Genomic DNA, 23,896 nt, shown 5'->3' with positions numbered 1-23,896 from the left:
AGAATAAATTAATAACAAGTAAAAATAAATACATAAAGTATAAATAGATAAATAAAATATGTTTGAAAAAAATTACACAAAAATATAAATAAACAAAAATGAATAAAAGTAAATAAATGCATAAAAACTATAAATAAATTCATAAATAACACGTAGAAAAAAATAAATACATAAAATAAGTATAAATAAATAATAATAAGACAAATTAAGATAGATAAGTAAATAAACAAGTTTATATAAATAAAACAAACAAATAAAGTAACAAATAATAAAATAGAATTTAAAAATAAATAAATACACCAAAAAGTATGTGTGAATGAATGAATAAATAATATAAGTAAAACTAAATAAATACAAAAATAAATAATATAAGTAAAACTAAATAAATACATAAAATAAATATAATAATTAAATAAAATAGTAAAATAAATAAAAATAGAAAACTCTGTAATATTTTAAATGCATCTTTCGCCTCCCTCTGTGTCCTGTCTTCATGCTGTGTACATCTCCTCTCTGAAGTGTTTACAGTAACAGAGCGATGCTATGAACACTATTCAGCACTGTGAGGATGTTGTACAGTTGAATCTGGTGTCATAGGAAAACCAGCATCTTTAAAGTGAAACGAACAACCCTGGCTTTGGGAATATGGGATGCATTTAAGAGTTGATAAACTATTACCAGCACACACCTCCTTCCACATAAATCAACGTCACATTTTTGCACAATGCTGTCAAATTTTCCTTGAGTAAAACAATAAACGTTGTATATTATATTCACAAATGTTGATACTATAGAACGCAATGTTTGCATCACACATCCTCAAACAGTAAACACCAATTTTTTCCGTAAGGAAACAGCGCGGCCAGGTTCACTGGGAATCTCGACTCAAGCTGTGATCGTTTAGCATTTATTTTCACTTGAACCTTGGACAGAAAGAGGCCAGAAACACTGGGACTGTTGCGCAGCCAAGCCTGTCATCGGTTCCCAGCTGCTCACTTCAACAGCTCTTCATCTTTTATAATCGGAAAAGATGCAGGATTTCAAGGACCATGACCTTGCGCTGCTAATCTTACATCATTATTTTTCCAGCATAAAACTAAGGCTTAGAGAAGTACAAAGATAGAATGCATCTTGCAATAAAGCAAACTAAAATGTACCATCCAGTATTGGCGGTAACGCATTACGAGTAACGCGCGCTATGTAATCAGATTACTTTTTCAAGTAACTAGTAAAGTAACGCATTACTTTTAAATTTATAACAAACGCAAGTTACTTTGTTTCCCGATGTCTTGACTGACAGCTCTCCTGTTCTGAGTAATGTAATCAGATTACTTTTTTGAGTAACTAGTAAAGTAATGCATGACTTTTAAATTTGTAAGTCCATATGTGCGAACAGATGTGTGAAGTGTGAGCGTTGTGTGAACATGATGGTTTTTTGTAGTTACAGACTAAATGTGAGCAGGCATTTACACATTTTGCACAAAAACAGATTGAGTATTCCTCAAAACTAATAAAAACAGTGAAATGCACACTCAGAATATTAAACAAACCTGCAATTATTAAATGTTAAATTAAATAAATATACTTTATGTATTTAATCTCACTTTATTAACCAGTGTCTTTGCTGCTGACCTTCGATGATCCATTTCAACCATACTAATAAGCAGAAAGATAAACATTACATTTGTGTTTCCTTTTTTATTTTTATTGCTGAAATGAGTGTTGAACTTTCTTCTCCTGTGTCTTATTCTTCTGCGATTCAGAATGGCAGCACACGTGTAAGGTTTGTTTCAGCGGCGCCCTCTACTGGACAGGAGTGAATTTGCATTTCCATCAGCCTGAGGCTTATTCTTTTCACTTTGGGTGAGAAAGAGCTTTTATTTGCCAAAAATATATATATTTTTTGTTATTAAAAAACAAACAAGCAAGCTCAGCCCAGATTAGTAGTAATACAGAGTACATTTAAAGCATTACTTTTTATAAAAAGTTACTAAAAAAAGTAACTTTTTTTAGGGAGTATCTAAATATTGTAATCCATTACTTTTAAAAGTAACTTTCCCCAACACTGGTATCATGGTAACTATTAGCAGAGCTTACAAAGACTGCTGTTATGAAAAGGGTGTGCTGTTACCTTTCTGAGATCAAACTCACTTATGAACTCTACTGACCAATGAGAATCCACCTAGCAGTCACTCAGAACACATATCAAGATAAGCATAGCACCAACATGTGCACCCCAGCAACACAAACAACCATTCGCAACTACATACACTATCATCATTCAAAAGTTTGGGGTTGGTAAGACTTATAAAAATGTTTTTGAAGTCACTTCTGCTCAGCAAGGTTGCATTTATTGGATTAAAAATACAGTCAAATAATACTGTGAAATATTATTAAAATTTAAAATAAGTGTTTTCTACGTTTGCATCATTACATAGTCTGCGATCTCACATGATCCTTCAGAAATCATTCTAAAATAATGATTTGATGCTCAAGAAACATGTATCATCAATGTTGAAAACAGTTGTGCTGCTTCATATGTTTGTGGAAAACGTAATCTCAGGATTCTTTGATGAATAGTAAGTTCAAATGAACAGCATTTGAAGCAGATATATTTAGTAACATTATAAATGACTTTACTGACACTTTTGATCAATTTAATACCTCCTTCTTAATACGTTTTTTTAGAAAACGGTTATTTTAAATTGTAGTAATATTTCACAAACACACTGTTTCTACTGTATTTTTGATCAAATAAATGCAGTCTTTGTTTGCATAAGAGACTTTTTTCAAAAACACACAAAAAAAATCTTACCAACCCCAAAATTACATATGGAAATAAACCCACAGTCAGAGCTCTTATGGCACACCACACGTCTACTTCATGTCAACTTTAATCAGAAGCAGCAAACGTCAAAGATACGCCGGCAGATCTTCTCTAGAGACGCTCACATCTAAATGTCCCACTGGAACAGTCAGCTTGCCTCAAATTAGCATGAAAAACAGGATTGAAGTACTTTCTGTAATACTTTGTCTGGATTTTATGATGCTTCTCGTATTATCTGTTGTGAGTTATGGACTATGAGTTTCCATTCTCCTGCTGAAGTGCACGCCGTTTGTTTTCAGCATATTCTGGTGTAACCTTAACCCACAGGACTAATATATACCCATTCTTTCTTCTCTGAAGTGTCTTTGTGCGTGTGTGTGTGTGTGTGTGTCTCCCACAAACCCCTGCAGTCGCTCAGTCTGCTTTGAATGTTTTGAGTTTTTTTCCCCTCTCCTCTCGAGCTCGTTCCAAAGCCTCTCCGATTTCACAAAAAGCAGCAGAAGCCGAAGACGAAATCGAGAAATCTGGGCCCTGTGTCCAGAAAATATTCCCTTTCCTGTTTGCCCCGTCTGCCAGGGACCGCATCTCCCCAGCCAGTGCGGCCTGAAACTATGAGGAGTATTTTCAGCTCTGTAATTTGAAACAAACACACATAAGGACAGAAAGACACATGCATCAAGAAAACACGCGTCTGTTAAAGACCTGCACGCTCCACCCACTCCAATAACCACTCTTCTGAAAGACAGGATGAGTTCTCCTAATTGTCGAAACCACAAAAAACCAACGACACAGCAAAAATGTAAAGTGCTGACCACAGCATGTGACGGCAAAGGATGATGGGTATGAAACTCCCATCGAACCCAGTGACCCCTCAGGACCATGAATTAAAAGAGTGTGCCAGACTCAATACGAGTTATGATAGAACGACAGATAGATCGAATGATCGAAAGAACCAGAGACAGACAGAAAGATAGAAAGATAGAAAGACAGACAGACAGACAGAAAGACAGATAGAACAATAGATAGAGTGATAGATAGAACGACTATAGATAGAATGACAGAAAGAACGACACAAACAGAAAGACATTCAGATCGATAGACTGATAAACCGATAGATAGATAGATAGATAGATAGATAGATAGATAGATAGATAGATAGATAGATAGATAGATAGATAGATAGATAGATAGATAGATAGATAGATAGATAGATAGATAGATAGATAGATAGATAGATAGATAGATAGATAGATAGAACGGTTGAATGACAGATAGAATGGTAGAACAGACAGACAGACGGATAACTAATTTCACTTAACTAATTTAATTATAAAATAAAAAAAATGTTTACCTGACTTTTTAAGAAAACAAATAAAATAAATAGTATTTTTTTACTTGACAAATTCATAAATAAAATTAATTTTAAAAAAATTGTAAATGAAATATTTAAAAATATATAATACAAAACAATATTTTTACTTGACTAAGTATTTAAATGAAATGAATAAAAATAAAACAACAAATAAATAAAACATTAAATAAAGATTAAAATAAAAATGACTAAAATATAACAAATAAAAAATTAAAATATATAAAATTAACATATTTTACATTGGTGAAATACTAATAAATTTAACCTTAAAATCATTATTTGTGAAAATCAACATAAAACGAGAAATGCTGTTGATATGGCTCGTATCTTGTATATTATATTATATTATTATATTATCTTGTATTAAATCTGGAACACAGAACAACCAGAAATGGATAGTTACTGTACTTACACATCATGGTGATGGGGAGGTCTAAGATGCACCAAACCACCAGCCAAAGTCTAAAAACAAAACCCAGTCTGAGCTTTGAGCGGTTTGGTGCGACTCAGGCCCTTAAATATGCATTTATCATATAAAAAATCAAGACTCGGCAGGAAATCTCAAAGCGAGCGACTCTCAAACCCACAGTTTCAGACACACACACACACACAGTGGTGCCAGCTCCCTAAATACAGCCGTGTGCTCGAGCGCAGATTACAGATCATACTCGTGCCGTCCGAACGCGCAAATTACACACTTTCACTTCTTCCCGTAAATACCACGTACACACAGCTACAATTAGCCTCTATTTTTACCCTACCTGTCTATATCAGACAATCTGTCGAAGAAAAGCGGCCGTACTGTGCGGTCGACGGCTTTCATCACCCGGCGAATTAAAGCATTGTTTTATGGGTGTATGTGTGTGTGTGTGGCGGCTCGGGCTCTGCGATGACAAACGGATGCTTTTCGCATGATTTCTAGTCTATAAACAACACGACAGCTTTCAGACACGTCTCAAGCGCCTCTGTTTACACTGTGGCCTGGGCATCGGCTCGCCCTGGAGCTGCCGGGACGGGCGTCTCGAGTTCTGTCAGCACAAGAGCGTGGCTAGGCCATTTTAGGGTTTTGTGAGTAAACAAAGCTTTGCACTCTCTGCTGTGGGTCGGTTGTAAGGCCTGTCAGGCTGGGTTTTGTTAGGGTTGGCCCGTGACGGCTCATTAAAGACGCTATAGAGTGAATGTGATGTTAATGGGGTAGTGGGCGCACGCACACACACACACACACACACGCACGACTCCTGCGCTGCCAGCTGGATGTGGTCGGAAAACAAGCTGGTCAGGAACTCGATGAGACCGAGAGAGAAAGATCCTTAATCAGACTTTGTTTTTACCCAGAATCCACCAGAGTAAAACTAGCATGGGGTTATCATCGGTTACGTAGCATATTTAGACATCTTTGATATGGTTATTTGACATTTACTGGGTTTACATTCATATTGCCCAGTGTGCACAGTTGCCCTAAAGCCACAGAGGTGGCGGTGGCACCAGTGCTTGGGCCCGTCATCGCTGCTTGCAGCTATATATTTGTCTTGTTTTTAACAAGAGAAATTCACTTGCAAAAAAAAAAACAGGAAACACTGAATTTTTTATTTCAGTTTTGCACATTTTCAAGTAGGGCTGAACGATTAATCGCAATGTACATGAAATCGCACTTAAATCGAAATGGCTTATCGCGATTTTAAAATCGCAAAGGTTGTGATTATTTTTTATGCGTAGCTTGTCATTGATGTATGGCTCTGTAAACGCTGCTCCATCTAAAAGCACTGTGAGTTTGAGTCACTAATAACGTGCATTTGAAAAAACAACACGCGTCAAACATCTTTCCAAAACATGAGAAGCATTTATGAACCTCTTGTCCAACAACAGACAACATTTAATAACATGCATTTACTCCAAACTCACTTCATAACGACAGAGTGAGATGATGTGCCTTCTTACACAGAATAAGGCAGTCTTGTATTTATAAGTCATGTTTAATCAAAGCGTTTCAATCTTCTGTTTATTCAGCTACAGCGATAGGGATTTCCTGGAATGATACGCATTATTGTACTTCTGCGGCGGGGCATATTTAACGTGTTTGCATGAGAGCGCCCTCTGGCGTTCAAATGGGGCATGGGTATTTAATACCAATCAGCCGCACTCCACTGACAAGCTGCGTGTAAAATAATCACAGCCTTTGCCAAATCGCGTACGGTTTTATAGTGATTAATCGTGCAGCCCTATTTTCAAGTAAAATGCACTAAACTAAGTAAAATCAACAAAGTGATAAATTGAATTGAGGCAAGTGGGTAACACTTTATTTCACAGTGCCCTTGTTACTATAGCTATATAAATTAGGGCTGAAAATAGATACAAATTTGTAATTGTGATTAAATCGCACCCTTTCTGTACGATTAATAGTGATTTATTACACCCTTACCGTGAAATTAAGCATTTGTCTCGTTTAACACGTTCATTTTGTCATCATTTGCTATATCCAGCCAAGTAAACCATCAGATTGAAGGGTGACTCTCACAAAACTGTAATATTTGTAAGCTTTTTTCAAGGTAAATTTAGGTGTCTTTCCAAAAAAGGACTCCAAATAACCAAATGATACGAGTCCATATAATTCATAAAAGTATGAACAAAGCACCCATGTATGAGTACAGCGCAACAGAAAAGAGCTTGTTTACATTTTAGACACGTTGCGATTTCGAACACATGGACCACCAACCGCCTTGACCTGACTGCTTATACCTACTACAAAATATTATCCTGAATGTGTGTGGAAACAACGTGAATGTACTGAAATGTGTCAGTGCATAAATACAATATGCGATCAAACCGATCACGGTTTGTTTGCGCATCAATATAACTGTAAAAGTAAAAATTCTCACCACTTTTAATCACAAGCGATCATTTGAAATCAATAGAGTTGCAACAGTTCTTTAAAGATGTTTATGTTTTGATTAACGTAAAAATGCCTCAGCACAAATCCTACATACATCCAGAACAACAGAGCTGTCCACTTGTAGTCAGATCACATGAAAAAAGCAGGTGTAGAGGAAATGCTTTGAACTGGACAAACATCAGAAAATCAGATCTAACATTAGTGTGTGTGTGTGTGTGTTTGTGTGTGTGTGTGTGAGCTTGTTTATGTGATTTGTGAGGACACAAATTTGTATAATGACATAGGTGTGTGTGTGTGTGTGTGTGTGTGTTCACATCTGATCTAATGCTTTTCTGAGACACTAGTCTTTTTAGTAAAGTGTCAGAGCTAATGGGTGTTTGCTCAGAGAGCAGCGTGGGTAATATCTAATCCACCTAAGCCCATCTGATACATCTGAGCTTTATTTACCTTCAAAAGACACCACAAACACAAAGAGAAACCTCCAGTCAGGTCACCGCTCTGCCCTGACGAGGACTGTGGGAATGTTTGGTCTAATTTGACCTGAACTTCCTCGTTCCTAGTGTAATCGGTGGGATTGATTAGCTATCAAACAGGATCCTGACAGGTTCAGAAAGTCAAAAACACAATCATGCTCATGTTCACACGGGGCATGATAGTGTATTGTTTCCCAGGGTTCAATGAATGGGGTCCCATGGCTTCACCAGCCCATGAGAAAGAGTGAATGAACCAATCGGCTCAATCAGAATAAGCCACTGAAGTAACAGCCTGATACGATTGGCTAAAGGTAGAATATGACACCTGAGGGGTGAAAAGGGACATATACACACACACTTACACTATTGTTCAAAAGGTCAGGGTCGGTAAATCGTTTTTTTTTTTTTTTTTTTTATCCAGAAAAAGAAAATGTATCACGGTTTCCACAAAAATATGAAGCAGCACAACTGTTTTCAACATTGATAATAAGAAGAAATATATTTTTAAGCATCAAGTCATCATTTTAGATCTGAAAGATCATGTGACACTGAAGACTGTAATGATTCAGCTTTGAGCAAAAAAAGGGGTTAAACCAATAAATGCAGCCTTGGTGAGAATAAGAGACTTCTTTGAAAAACATTCAAATTCATACCAAACCCAAACTTAATAGTCAACACACATATTCACATTCTCCTAAAATACCATGGAAAAGTCATGAAAATTTCTCCATTTGATATTTATACAGTATATATTTATACTGTATTCTAGTTTTGAGTCCGCTCTAAATACGGAAATAGTTGTGGAAAAAAATAAACAGATGGTCATCAAAATCCCTGAGTAGTGTTTATGTAGATACCTGTAAATGGCAATATAGCAGATAATATGAGAATAAAATCAAACCTGAACGGCAGATGGTTGGGCCCGCGGGTCAAAGAGTCGCAGCTTTTTGTCCTAGGGGAAAAAAACAGTGGTTAAAATATAACTATATCGCAATAGCAGGAGATCTCAAACTTAAATATCAGAATAAAGAAATCATTTTTTTAAAGAAATAATATGGATGTTGAGGCAACATTAAGGTGAAATGTTAGGGGCAAAAAATATTTTCTGTTTTCTAATATTTTAGTCAGTTTTGAGTGTATGTATTTATTCATTAACAATATACATTTTTATTTGCAATATTTTATCAAATAATTAATGTATTTTGTCAAGAGATCAACAACATTTTCCCACAATCACTATTAAAAAGTTCAAAAATGTTAATTTGACACGTTCATGATTGTAAAATTATTCTTTATGCTTTTATTTCGAAGGGCCTCAATTATTATGTGGTAGAAATGGCTTCATGTGGTATTTGTTAGTCCATCAACATAACCCAGGTTAAAATATAACTGTATATTACAATAGCATACATTCAAAACATCAGCAAACATAAATAACATCAATATAATATATCAATAATAAAAAACATAAGGCTGCATTGAAGAATATTAATTTAAAAAGTTACTATTTTCTGTTTTCTAATACTTAAAGTAATTTGTAAACTCAAAATTGCTTAAAAATATTTTAATTTAATTATATATATACATATATACACACTCACGCACACACACACACACATACATATACATATATATATATATATATATATATATATATATATATATATATATATATATATATTATTAATCCGAATTATATCATGCACACTCTATGCATCAACACTATGCCATATTTTGCCACAGTTGAGGTAATTTGAGGTACATTGTGTTAAAATGCACAAAACTTAATATAACACTTTCTTGATTCTAATGTGATTATTTAGGCTTGTGTTTCAGTGTAGTGACTAAGTACTTCATGTGCTTCATGTGGTATTTGTTATGAGTCTGTCAACATAACTGGCAGCGTAAATCCTGGTGTAGACTGAACTCAACGTCAAAATCAGTTCAGTCAATCGGTGACCATCAGACGACCCCATTACACTCAAACACAGCCAATCAGGAGAGAGAATCTGATCAGTGAGGGGAAATGAGCGCTAATAGGAACAGGCTGTGACCGGCACTACGTCTTTCACTCAACACGACAAATCCTTAATGAAGACCAGAGACTGACACACACTCTCAAGAGTCCTCACACACCATAAAAACAGAGCGTAATCATCTACTACCAGGACACAAAGGGTTTCAAAACCAGTTTGACCTACTAAATACACTGTCTACATAGGCAGCTGTCTATTAAGAGAGAATCGTAATTATCGCAATATCAAACAAGTAGCACTTCACATTAAAGTGCCCCCTTCATGTAGTGAGTAATGGAGCTGTTTGTGAATGTAAACGGTCTGAAAAGATTCAAAGATGAAAGTGCAGATAAATGGAGTTATTGTCTCCCAAAAGAAAGAACTAATTCTGAACTGCCTGAAACGAGATGTTAGTAATTCAGTCTTACTTCCTGCACAAAGCTATGTAGGTTTGTAACAGATTTTTCCATAATGCCAGACTATGGTCTTCATTGACTACCTGTGAACAACGTCAACTTTTACTCTTAAACACTGTAGTTGTAGCTGAGACTGGAAGAGTTTGGTTTGTGTTGTCCACATATCGAGAAGACACTGTTTTCTACACTGCCAAAGCAAATACACTTTGCTAAACTTCTAGATGAGGACTCATGCTTAAATGTTTACAGAAAAAACGACACCATCGTTACTGTTCGTATCTCTGTTTATTAATTGCTGAGGAAGATCCAGAGATCACAATCACAACAGACTGGGTCATCTGACCAATCAGAGCAGAGTAGACTAATCACAACAGACTGGGTCATCTAACCAATCAGAGCAGAGTAGACCAATCACAACAGACTGGGTCATCTAACCAATCAGAGCAGAGTAGACTAATCACAACAGACTGGGTCATCTGACCAATCAGAGCAGAGTAGACCAATCACAACAGACTGGGTCATCTGACCAATCAGAGCAGAGTAGACCAATCACAACAGACTGGGTCATCTGACCAATCAGAGCAGAGTAGACCAATCACAACAGACTGGGTCATCTGACCAATCAGAGCAGAGTAGACCAATCACAACAGACTGGGTCATCTGACCAATCAGAGCAGAGTAGACCAATCACAACAGACTGAACCATCTGACCAATCAGAGCAGAGTAGACGAATCACGACAGACTGGGTCATAGGAACCTTTGAAATAGCATAATTAGCACATAAGTCAATGACTGAGCTAACAACAGGATGCTCTAATAACCATAAAAATTCACAGAACAGAAAAATGTTGGGTAAAATAGTCTATTTCTAGTCAGACTGAACCATTTATATGAATATTTAGTACTTCTATGATATATACATAAAAAAACAAAACAATTTACAATTAAAATGTCATAGCTAAGACAGCTGGAATGTGCCTTTAAATCCTGCCTTCATAGTGTCACTGTGTGGTTTCAGTCCTGTGAGACCGATGCTCTCAAACCCTCCCTAAAGACATTGGGAAACAAGGAATAATGCTTTTTACCCACAACGCACCCTTCCACTGCCACCTCTTCTCCAGACAAACACACCAGACACAAGTCACCAAAACCAAGACCACAAATCAAGACAACAGCACAAACACAAACAGTAGCCGCTCACACAGAGCCACACTATTTCACAGTGACTTGCTGAGTTTACTGCTGAATAACCTCAAATAAAAGAGCAGAACCATCACAAAACGGGTCAGGTTACAAACTCTACTCTACCCATCTTATAATGTTAGATTGATGATCATTATTCCACTTTCTCTCTCGCTACTGTTCCTTCAACATGTAAATGACCTCTGTTATGATTGGCTAATTGCTTCTGTTACGACCCTTCACTGTTTTTAAAAGTCTAGGGAGTTAGAAGGGAAACATTAGGCCACCCGTCAACAACTATTACCATTAAAACACTGGGAAAATGAATGAGACCATCACGAAGTAGCAGAAAATGTAAACACATTTATTATGTGTAAGAACCGGCCAAAAGATATATCGATAGGCCTATATATGGTACACACACACACACACACACATATATATATATATATATATATATATATATATATATATATATATATACAAATAATATTACACCAGACTTGAAAAAAAAAGGGAATACTTGGATAAAATGCACATACAAAATGAGTAATAATGGATTTAAAAGTTTTACAATGTAAAAATGCCTGTGTTTGGAACAGCATACTATCATATAACTTTTAGTATGCATACTTCATAAATAGTACATGTGTGGAATACTAAGATCTTTCAAAATATATTCTAAGATACTACGATAGTTCACAAGAAGTGCAGCGTACAACAGAGCAAACTGTGACGAATACTATATCCCACAATGCAATGCGCTCAACTTGACATTCCACCAAAATAACAGATAAACAAAAAGTAAACAAAAACAAAAGTTTCTGCTGTTCTTGTTCGTATCACCCGGAAAATTAAAGTCCCCCTGTGGTGAAAATCAAGTTTTTATTGTTGTTTATGTGTCTATGTGGTGTTTTCAATATGCTTTAAGACAAAGTCCAATAACACCATTGCTGAGTATTATTATTGCTGAGTCTCAAAAACACGGTTTGACATCACTGGTGTTTCTGATGTCACAAACTACCTTGTAACCAATCAGATCAACGAGTGCATCTCTGAGCTGGAGTGAGTGAGTGAGTGAGTGGAGGCGGGGCTTATTTGCATATTCATAGAATCGCGTATATGAAATGTGGCGAGGCTGTAGAGTTACATTCAAGCTATTTTAAGGCATGAAGAATTTTTCAAGGAGTCGTTTAAATATGTAATTTTGGTGATCAAAGATGAGTTTTAAGGGATACAATTATTGACAACAGGGGGACATTAACATCTTAATTTGTCATTCATCAGTCGATCAGATTAATAAAAGTTTTCATGTCTAAACAAAATTGCAATTGCAAAAATATACATGTAAAAAAACCTTGTTTACTTAATTAAACATGCTAGTAATGAGGCCATATTACAACAAAATGTGTTATACTATAGTAGCATACTTGAGCTGTCGTGTTTGAAACGTGTCATTGCATAATGTCGACATTTTCCGATGCGATTTCAAAATACAGTAATCAACATTTGAAGTGGATCAAAACCTTTCATCAAAGTTATACATGAATTTTGAACAATACCCGTTCTTGTCTTAGGACAACTTTGATGATGAATGACCACTTCAGATGTTGACTACTGTATTTTCTGAACACAGCCGACATAGTACATCGTTTCAAAACCAGCAACTACTACTTTATCCCTTCAAGAGAATCCAGTGTGTTATTGAAACTATATTTCATGTCATGCACTGTGTAGTCATGCTATTGTATTTGCTGTTTATAGTTTGACGCTGCTGAAGCCCACCCACAGACTGCACGCATCTGACACTCCTGACCCCAGATCAGCCGCTGAGATTACCATCAGTGTAAACACTCAGAAGAACCTGATCGCACATCAGAATCTGCACGGCTTTAAATAGAGGCTCGTGATTTAACAGGGAGGCTTTTATTACTCGCCTACACAAACTTAACAGACTACACACAGTCTGACCCGGCCGACCCCTGACGCCCATCGCACACGCTGCAGTAAAAGAAAAACACAGCACACATGCAAACACAGGTGTGTGTGTGTGTGTGTGTGTGTGCAGTTTGAGCTCAGATTGACAGTTCAAGTAAACTTCCCACAGGCCTCTTTGTTACATCAATAGAATTACTGTCAATTATTTTGATGCATTAGAAAGATAATATTCTAACAGTTTGTTTGAATTTTAGAATATTAACAACTAAAGGTGGTAATTACTTAAAAAGAAACATGAACAATCTAGATTTGTATGCTGTCTTGAGGCAAGTCAAGTGAGCATTATAAAGATTGTTTCGAAGCAACTTAAAAAACAACATTGTCTAAGACACGACACGAGCAGTTTGTGTGAGAAAACGAACAGTATTTATATCGTTTTTACCTCTTATACACAGCCACGTCCAAGTGATCTAAGGGCGCGCGCATCCTGGTGTGTGACGTGTGCGCAGACTGGTGCATAGAAATATACACTAGATGTCGCCTTGGCTACGGCAGTTCATTGGAACGAATGTCTTTAATGCGACATCTAGTGTATATATATCTATGCACCAGTCTGCGCACATGTCACACACCAGGATGCGCCCGCGCCCTCAGATCACTTGGACGTGGCTGTGTATAAGAGGTAAAAACGATATAATACTGTTCGTTTTCTCACACAAACCGCTCGTTTCGTGTCTTAGGCCATCAATGTGTACTTACGATGGGGAATTGTTTTAATTTGGACTCTGTGCATGCTCTTTGAGACAGTGACCATAGACCTGCATTATATGACTGACAGACAAGAACGGTTTGACCTAAAAATATCAAAATTGAAACTACTGCGGAAACAAAGACACCTACATCTTGGATGCCCTTGAGGTAAGCTAAAACATACCAAAATTTAATTTCAAAGTGAACTATCCCTTTAATGTTGATTCAGTTCTGTTTAATAACAGGGTGGAATATACCTTAGTATTACATATAGACTTTATAAGTTTACATTAAAAATTAATAAAGATATTCTCTTCATGACAGCGTTATTTTATCACTGAGATATTTTTACAGTTTTTATCCATATTTTTTTTTTTAAATTCATTTTAGTTTTAGTAATTTTGTCATGTTTTTGTTGCTGTTAGTTTTTTTTATAAATGGTTCAAGTTAAACTACATGAAAACTAGTTGACAAAATAAGTTCAAGGCTTTTTTTTCATATTTTATTTTATTTCAAGTAACAATAATGTTTTTTATGGTTTTAGTTAGGCTAAAATAGCCCTGGTCTGTAGAACTAAGACAAAACTCAAAAGCACAGTCACATACACGCAGACACAAGCTCATAAATCAACACCTGCTTTAATGCTTTGATGGCATTTTTAATCATAAACTTCCACTGTCGCTGTGGAACAAAGCCTCAGCGTTCATATGGCAGGCATTTGCGTGTCATAAAATATGCGGGTCCATGCCTCCAAACCAGGCCTGTCAGGAGCCGCGCTCTCCTCCCGTTCACCTAATGGGGGAAAACTGTTGGAATTGAATGCACATGTTGGCAGTGCTTATTTGCTTTAATACGGTGGATCTGGGAGATGGAGAGCATATTAGCTTAAATTACGGCTCGACTCGACGACTCAGAGTTCACTCTGTGATCTCGTGTCACATTTATAGCTTTGTCCCGTTTGGATTTTCCTGACTCTCCTCTGAAATTTTAGGATGCATTCTGGTCCATTGTCATGATGAGGTGCTATTCTTGATGGAATTATATACTTTATCTGTTTACATATAAATTTAAATATAAACAATATAAAAATTTAATAAATATGAAAAATAAATTAAAAAATGTAATAAATTAATATAGAAATGTTAAAATATAATAATAATAATAATAATAAATTTATATAAATAACTATAAATTAATATACAATAATAAGTATAAAAATAATAAATTAAGATAGAATTAACAAATAAAAATACTAAAATTAATTCTTACAAATTAATATATATATATATATATATATATATATATATATATATAAAATGTAAACTAATTAGTTAAAACGAAAATTATAACTTCATATAAAAGTAATAAATTCATATAAATTAATAAACAAACATGTATTGACGTAAAAATCTTCAAATGAATAAAAATAAAATACAAATTAATAAGTTCATATAAAACAAATTATTATAATAATAATATATTATATAAAATATAAATATAATATATAAAATATAAATATTATAAAATAATAAATAAATTATTATATATTTAAAAATATATATTAGACATTTATTAATAAACTTTTTTTAAAGTAATAAAATAATAAAAATAACAAATTTAATTATATAAAATAAATATGATATAAATTAATATAAAATAAATGAATATACAATTAATTAATATGAAAATGTTAAAATAAATAAACAAATAATATAAAAACAATAATAAATGATTACAGACAAAAAGTAATAACAATGCATTAATGTTAAAAAATGTTAAAAGAAACAAATATAAATAGTATAAATATAAACATATGTCAACCACTATTTTTCACTATAAAAAATGTCAATAAGTGTAAACAGGAGTGACTACCGTCTAGAAGCAGCACAAAGCATTCAGTTCAAACTCAAACGACCTCATTTTTCCTAATAAACTAATCCTAAAATTCCTCATCCAGCCATAAACTCCAGCATCTTTGGCTCTGCAGCTCCGAGAGCATTAAACCGGCTGATGGAAAAGCTCTGCAGCCTGTTATTATTTCTTTATGGATTGCTCCCCATTTCCTCCTGCAGGGGCGGCTGAGCGCGCCTCTCTGTGCCCAGCTCAGTGTCTCTCCTCTGGGGTGCGCTCTGTCAGGCGCTCTGGGGGTCTGGGGGTCTGGCGCCGGGCTCCCGGGGGCCAGGTGAGACTGAACTCAATACATCAAACACCACACAGTCTAGATGTGAATGCTGCCTAATTCAGCTGTGCTTTGAGCTCTCAGCATAAGACATTATGGCATTCGCTTTTTAAAATACTAAAACTTATTTTGAGGTAAAAAAAAAGAAAGAAACATATATAAATATACACACTACTAGTCAAAAGTTTTTAATCAGTAAGATTTTTAATGTTTTAAAAATAAGTATCTTCTGCTCACCAAGGCTGCATTTATTTGATCAAAAATACCACAAAAAAAACAGTAATATTGTGAAACATTATTACAATTTAAAATAACTGTTTTCAATGTGAATATATTTCAAAATGTAATTTATTCCTTTTTCAGGATTCTCTGATGAATAGAAAGTTCAAAAGAACAGCATTCATTTGAAATATAATCTTTTGCAACATTATAAATGTCTTTACTGTAATTGTTGATCAATTTAATTCATCCTTGATTAATAAAAGTACTTTATTGATTTCTTTTATTTATTTCCCCCCAAAAAATAAAGTAAAAATTCTTACTGATCCCAAACTTTTGAAGGGTAGTGTTTAATGTTACAAAAGCTTTCCATTTCATTTCAGATAAATGCTGATCTTATGAACTTTCTATACATCAAAGAATCCTGAAATAAATGTAAATAACATATGTTTTCAACATTGATAATAATCATAAATGTTTCTTAAGCATCAAATCATCATATTAGAGTGATTTCTGAAGGATCATGTGACACTGAAGACTGGAGTAATGATGATGAAAAATCAGATTTGATCACAGGAATAAATTACATTTTAAAATATATTCACATAGAAAACAGCTGTTTTAAATTGTAATAATATTTCACAATATTACTGTTTTTTGTATCAAATAAATGCAGCCTTGGTGAGCAGAAGAGACTTCTTTTAAAAACATTAAAAATCTTACCGATCAAAAACTTTTGACTGGAAGTGTATATATACAGTATATATCTATATATTTGTGCAATAGGAAGGTTTGAGAGAAAATATTACACCGCAAACCATCACATTTACATTTGAAACACTAAACTGTGTTTAGTGAGTCCAGTACATCTTCATCCACTTGACTGAATAAAACTCTTTCCATGAACTCAATCAAAACACTGTTCCTGCCAAACACAAACCTTTTGTGTCCAGAAATAGAAACACATCTGCAGTGAAGAAAAGACTTGGTGGTTTAATGTTTCAAATAAGTCACGATAGGTGGATCACACTGACACATCTGGCTATATTAAGTGTTTGTCCTCCATCATGAGCAAGTGCTGATGCATAATTAACCTTAAACGGAAGACAAAAAGGCTGATTTTGAGGCCGGATATAATAAGCTTCCTTAAATCTGATTAACTGATTCTTATCCTCTCAGACTGGGACCTCGATGACACCAGCAGGGTTTATGAGTTTCACCCCAGAGGACGTGATAATGATGTGCTCCGCTAATAAAGCCCATCTGTGTAATAGTGGGGCATGACGGGGAAATACACACACTTTGGCGACATCTATTGGTGAGAATGTGCTACTGTCTATGGTTGGCTAATGCACTTTTCAGAAAACTCCAAGAAACATAATAATGTGTGTAAGTAAATGTGCCTTTTTTCATCATATTATCAACATTATAAACACAAGACCCAGAACAGCTCTAATGAGATATATAGCTGAATTAAAAGTAATAGAAACTGTTTTTTTTTCTTGACAAAGCTGATATAAAATAAAACAAAATATACAAAGAAAAATTATTAAAGTAAAAAAAAAAAACTAAAATAGAAATGCAGAAATAATGAATAACTGAAATAAAATGAAAAATTGAAAATCTAAATGGAAAATAAGAAATATTAAGAAACATTATAAAAAAAAAAAACCTAACATAAAAAAAACCTGAAAATATATAAATAAAAGCCCAACTAAATATATATATTTTTTAAAAACACAAGAAATAACACTGATTTTAACTATAGTTTGTAAGCTTTATATATTCTGTTTGATTCCATTTAATCAGTCTATTTGGCCAAAAGAAAAAAGAGCCAGAATTAAAGGCACACTATGCAGTTTCCGTTTTTCTCAAACAGCGACCCCTAGAGTCGCTGTGGAGTACTTGTATTTAACGTTACTGTCGTAAATACCACTCACGCAGAGCCGTCTCTGCACTCTTCTGACCACGCTTTGTTCGTCGACTCTGCCATGATTCACGTCTGAAATGCGTGCTAGTGTCTTCCATAGAGGCTGCTTCATATGTTGTTGATGTAAAGCAAGTCGTGATTCTCGCGAGATTTGGCGGGGTGCCACCTCTCAAACCTGCATTGCTGGTTTTGCCAGCGGCGTCGCCCCCCGCTTTGCTATCGGGATGATTCGCCCTACTAAGAGTTTGTTTACCATCAAAACTGACTTCAAAGCTGTTATATTAAGGTATAAATCTTGCATAGTGTGCCTTTAAGAGAAATAAATTCTAGTTAACTAAAACCAATAAAAAGGCACTTGAAATAAAATCAATATTAACAAAAAAAAAATATATAAACACTTTATTTTAAATAGATGTACTACAATAATTCAAATTAAAAATAAAATTGATAAAAACTATTTAGAAAAAAACTAACTAAAATTAGAGAAAAAAATCAAAATTAATCTTATATCTTAAATATATATATATATATATATATATATATATATATATATATATATATATATATATATGAGTATCTGACTAATTATAAAACAACACTGATAAATTCTTTATGTTCTATATATTCACAGCATGATAAAACAGGAACTGTGGCCGTTCTGTGTATTTCCATCACACTGCGCTACTATGATTGAACGTTGCGCCCGTTACACTTTTAAAAAACACATCTCTGGAACATGAGCTGTCTTTCGTTCTACTGACCTGCATCTCACACAACCGTGCTCTGTGTGAACCGGCACAGTTACAGTTTATTATTAGTTTATTATCTGCGTTCAGCACTGATTTCTCCTGCTGTCCACGAGACATCACAAGCCGAGACACGTGTTGGTCATCCATTACCTTGCAGGATGAAGCCAGCAGTGATCCGTCTTCTTTCCAGGCCAGACCCTGCAGCTGATCCGCATGCTGCTCCAGAACTGCACACACACACAAACACACACACACGCGTCACAACACACACCATATCCACAAGACAGACATTCAAGGTAAGTTTACAATCTCTCAAAAAAGAAACACGTCTGACAGTGAGGAATAGAGAAAAGCATGATAGTGCTGGGAATTTGAACACAACACGCACACACGCGCACACACACACACACACACACACACGCACAGATGCACACACAGACAGACACACACACACACACGCACACGCACAGATGCACACACACACAAACACACACACACAAACACACACACACACACGTTAAGGAAATGTAGCGGCACAAACCGATGCACTGGGAAAAGCTTATGTATTATGCCAATGTAGATCTCAGAGATCCGAATATGTGAAATTAGACATCAAACTTTGAAAATTGAAATTGAATTTGGAAAATTTCTAACATCAAAATTAGAAAATTAAATAAGAATGTCGCCTTGGCAAACATCTAAAAATTAAATTGAAGTACTAAGAGTTCAAGTTAAAATGACTAAAACTGAAATAACAACTAAATAGAAATATTAAACTTGAACTAAAATTTTAATGGAAACTGAAAAAAACAGAAACACAAGCTAATTCAAAATATTAATAAATTCTATAAAAGTACTAATAAATAATACTAAAATAACACGTTAACTATAGTTTATTAGATTTATTTATTCTAATCTATTCTATCAGATTCATCTTTTTGGCCAAAACTGTCTAGCGCGCTTCCCATAATGTTCACGCATTAGGTCACTACGAAAGCAAACCGGTCGAATGCCTCTTAATACCAGGTGTAAACAGGACAAAATATTAGGAAATAAATTCCAGGGTTAGTATAGTTAACTAACACTAAAACGCTTCTCATTTTCTCTGAGATCTGATTCCGAGGCGCTGGATTTGTTGTGCTGTAAGTGACAAAGTCTGGTGTAAGACGACAGAGGGAGTGAATGAAACACAGCTAACACATGAATACGCATGAAGGCAGACAGGCAGCGGTGTGAGATGTGAGGTTGGGAAGCACCAGCAGCCATCATGGGGCTCCGGGGACACGCGGCCCAATGCTCTGAGGGGCATTTACCTCAGACGCTCCACGTCAGACCCCAGAGGACTGTAACAACCACCAGAGGCTCAGCAGATCAAACCAAACATTGAAATACACACAGAGACAAAACAAACAAAAAAGAAACACACAGCAGAGACAAAAAAAGCTGCAGACAAAACCTTCATGAACTGCATTATTCAGGCTGTGACTGCAAGTCATGAATTCAGACAAGGGAAGAGGTTCTGTCATTGGACGAGATCATTTTAACGGTTGACCTGATTGGACATTTTTTGAGCTTTTTTCAATATTGTGCATCAAAATTGTATTAGTTGTAAAATATTTTATTTAAATAAACAGATTTTTTGATTTTTATTTTTATTTTGTCTTGGTAAATCAGTTTGGGTGTGAATTAACTTACTATACTATCATGTTGCATGTTATTAATTAAGTGAAAGATAAATTAAATCAAACAATTAAAAATAAATAAAAACATAAATCATTTTACAAATAAATGAATTTATTAAATAATTAGTTGATTAAAACATTACTTAATTAAAAATAAACAATAAATAAATAAATAAATCTTATTTATTTACTTATTTATTTATTAAAGAATAAGTACATTTAAACAAAATAATTTGTTAAAAGTAAATCGATTTTAAATAAATAAATGTAAAAAATATAAACAAACAAATACATAAATTGAAAATAAATGTAAAAAAATAAATGTAAAAAATAAATAAATAAAATGTAAAAATAAATAAATAAATAAATAAATCTAGCTCCCCAAAAAGCATATACCTAGCATATTGAAATGACAAACAATTACAGTCTGAATAGGGCTTAAGTGTACACGTAAAGTAATTAAAGACAAGACTAAATCAGGTGTTTAACAGCAGTGATGGTTGTACGTAGGAATGCGAAAGCTGTGAGTTTACCTGTCAAGGCGGAGTCTCGTGTGACGTCCCACACCTGAACGGCCCTCGCAGACGCCACAGCGAGCAGACCCGAGGCCACGGGGTGGAAGAGAACGACCTCCAGTCGCCCGTCTCCGGGGCTCAGAGTGACCTCAGCATTACTGGGCTGATCCTGATCCGGGTCACACACACGCCACAGCTTCACCTGAATGAGGAGAGAGAGAGAGAGAGAAAGAGAAAGATATTATTAAACACTATATAGTGGGAATTCCTAAATGCATGTGCTAAATTTGTATAAAGTATTTTTAAAAACCCTAAAAACAACACAACATCAATCACTATTCACAATCTTAAAAAATGTTCATGGTCTAATGGTGCACAATTTGTCAGTGTGTACTAATAAAAAAGACAGACAAACAGACGAAAGACAGACAGACAAAAGATGGACAAACAGAAAGACAAAGGACAGACAGAGAGACAGAGACACAAAAGACAGAGAGAGATCAAAGACAGAAGACAGACAGACAGACAGACAGACAGACAGACAGACAAAAGACGGATGGACAGACAGACAGAAAGTCAAAGGACAGACAGACAAAAGATGGACAGACAAACAGAAATTCAAAGGACAGACAGACAGACAGACAGACAGACAGACAGACAAAAGATGGACAGACAAACAAAAGACAGACAGAAAGACAAAGGACAGACAGACAAACAAACAGAAAACAAACAAACAGACATACAAAAGACAGACAGACAGAAAGACAAAGGACAGATAGACAGACAGACAAAAGACGGACAGACAGACAAAAGATGGACAGACAAACAGAAATTCAAAGGACAGACAGACAGACAGACAGACAGACAGACAGACAGACAAAAGATGGACAGACAAACAAAAGACAGACAGAAAGACAAAGGACAGACAGACAAACAAACAGAAAACAAACAAACAGACATACAAAAGACAGACAGACAGAAAGAAAAAGGACAGATAGACAGACAGACAAAAGACGGACAGACAGACAAAAGATGGAGAGACAGTAAGACAAAGGCCAGACAGACAAACAAAAGACAGACAGACAGACAGACAGACAGACAGACAAAAGATGGACAGACAAACAAAAGACAGACAGAAAGACAAAGGACAGACAGACAAACAAACAGAAAACAAACAAACAGACATACAAAAGACAGACAGACAGAAAGAAAAAGGACAGATAGACAGACAGACAAAAGACGGACAGACAGACTTAAGCCCTATTCGGACGGGACTAGTTTTCCAAACGACGTTTGAGTTACAATTCTTATCAACCTACGTCTGTGATTTCATGTATGGATTCGGACGGGACTAACATCTCCGTGTTTATTACCGAGGTAGGAGTGTCTGTTTTACATGTGGGCATTGCAGAAGATCACGTGTTCAGAATGCGTGGATTGCGTATGGTCATTTGAAATTAAGTACTTTTAAAATTAAGCACTTTGAAATATAAAGTAAAACGTCCTAACGTATTTAGTGTTTTGTAAACCTTTTATAAAAATTGTAGTATAAAAAAAAAACTAAACATAGATTTATCATCATGATTTTATAGAACTGGGTTCTTATAATAAACCCACTGGAATAAAAAGTTTTAACTTACACGTTAAATATAATTTACACGTTATGTAATTAAGTGCAGAAATGAAAGTAATCTTACCTGAAACTGATATTACAGTAGCCAGTCTTAACAGTTTACGTGATTTGGCTCTTCTTGTTGATTTCATTTTTTATTTAATTTTTTCTTCGCAGTGTAGGCTACCAAACACATTTACATCCATTATCGGTGCGCAAAAAGCAGAAACTTGAATACCGGCGCGATAGTGAGAGATTGTATGGCAGTTCACGTTGACCAAAACACATAAGAAAAAGCGTTTTGGAAAAAAAATGTCCGGTAATCACAGACATTCGCATTCGGACGGGATTAGATTTCTCTGAGGACCGCCGAGTTTGACGAAAAACAGTAGGTAATTTGCTCTGGAATTTTTACAGAGGTCGTGTGAGAAAAAGACAGACATGGCAGATTCGGACAGGATTAAAATCTCAAAGTACGTCTGTGAAACAGATATTTCTCTAACGTCCCCCTGTGAAACTAGTCCCGTCCGAATAGGGCTAAAGATGGAGAGACAGTAAGACAAAGGCCAGACAGACAAACAAAAGACAGACAGACAGACAGACAGACAGACAGACAAAGCCAGACAGACAAACAAAAAACAGACAAAGACAGACAGAAAAAAGACAGTCAGACAAAAGACAAAAAGACAGACAGACAAAAACAGACAAAAGACAAACAAAAGACAGACAGACAGACTGACAAAAGAGACAGACAGACAAACAAAAGACAGACAAAAGACAGAGACAGACAGAAAGACAGACAGACAAAAGACAAACAGACAAAAGACAGACAGACAGAAAGACAAAAGACAAACAAAAGACAGACGGACAAACAAAAGACAGACAGACTGACAAAAGAGACAGACAGACTGACAAAAGAGACAGACAGACAAACAAAAGACAGACAAAAGACAGAGACAGACAGACAGACAAAAGACAAAAAGACAGACAAACAAAAAACAGACAAAGAAAGACAGACAAAAGACAAAAAGACAGACAGACAAAAACAGACAAAAGACAAACAAAAGACAGACAGACTGACAAAAGAGACAGACAGACAAACAAAAGACAGACAAAAGACAGAGACAGACAAAAGACAAAAAGACA

The 23,896-nt window shown here is 35.2% G+C and overlaps 1 protein-coding gene across 1 annotated transcript in view; it reads right to left on the bottom strand.

Moving 5' to 3' along the window:
- coro7 (coronin 7) overlaps window positions 1-23,896 on the bottom strand; it is a 144,376-nt gene that overhangs the window by 112,097 nt on the left and 8,383 nt on the right. Inside the window, exons 5-7 of the mRNA XM_081379579.1 lie at window positions 21,157-21,340; window positions 19,092-19,168; window positions 8,464-8,514 (exon numbers count right to left, since the gene is read on the bottom strand). Of these exons, the coding sequence (XP_081235705.1) occupies window positions 8,464-8,514; window positions 19,092-19,168; window positions 21,157-21,340 (312 nt within the window). The remainder of the gene's footprint in view (window positions 1-8,463; window positions 8,515-19,091; window positions 19,169-21,156; window positions 21,341-23,896) is intronic.

Source organism: Scardinius erythrophthalmus, assembly GCF_964197995.2.
Source record: "Scardinius erythrophthalmus genome assembly, chromosome: 1".
Taxonomy (NCBI): Eukaryota; Metazoa; Chordata; class Actinopteri; order Cypriniformes; family Leuciscidae; genus Scardinius; species Scardinius erythrophthalmus.
This window is presented reverse-complemented; position numbering and strand designations above follow the sequence as displayed.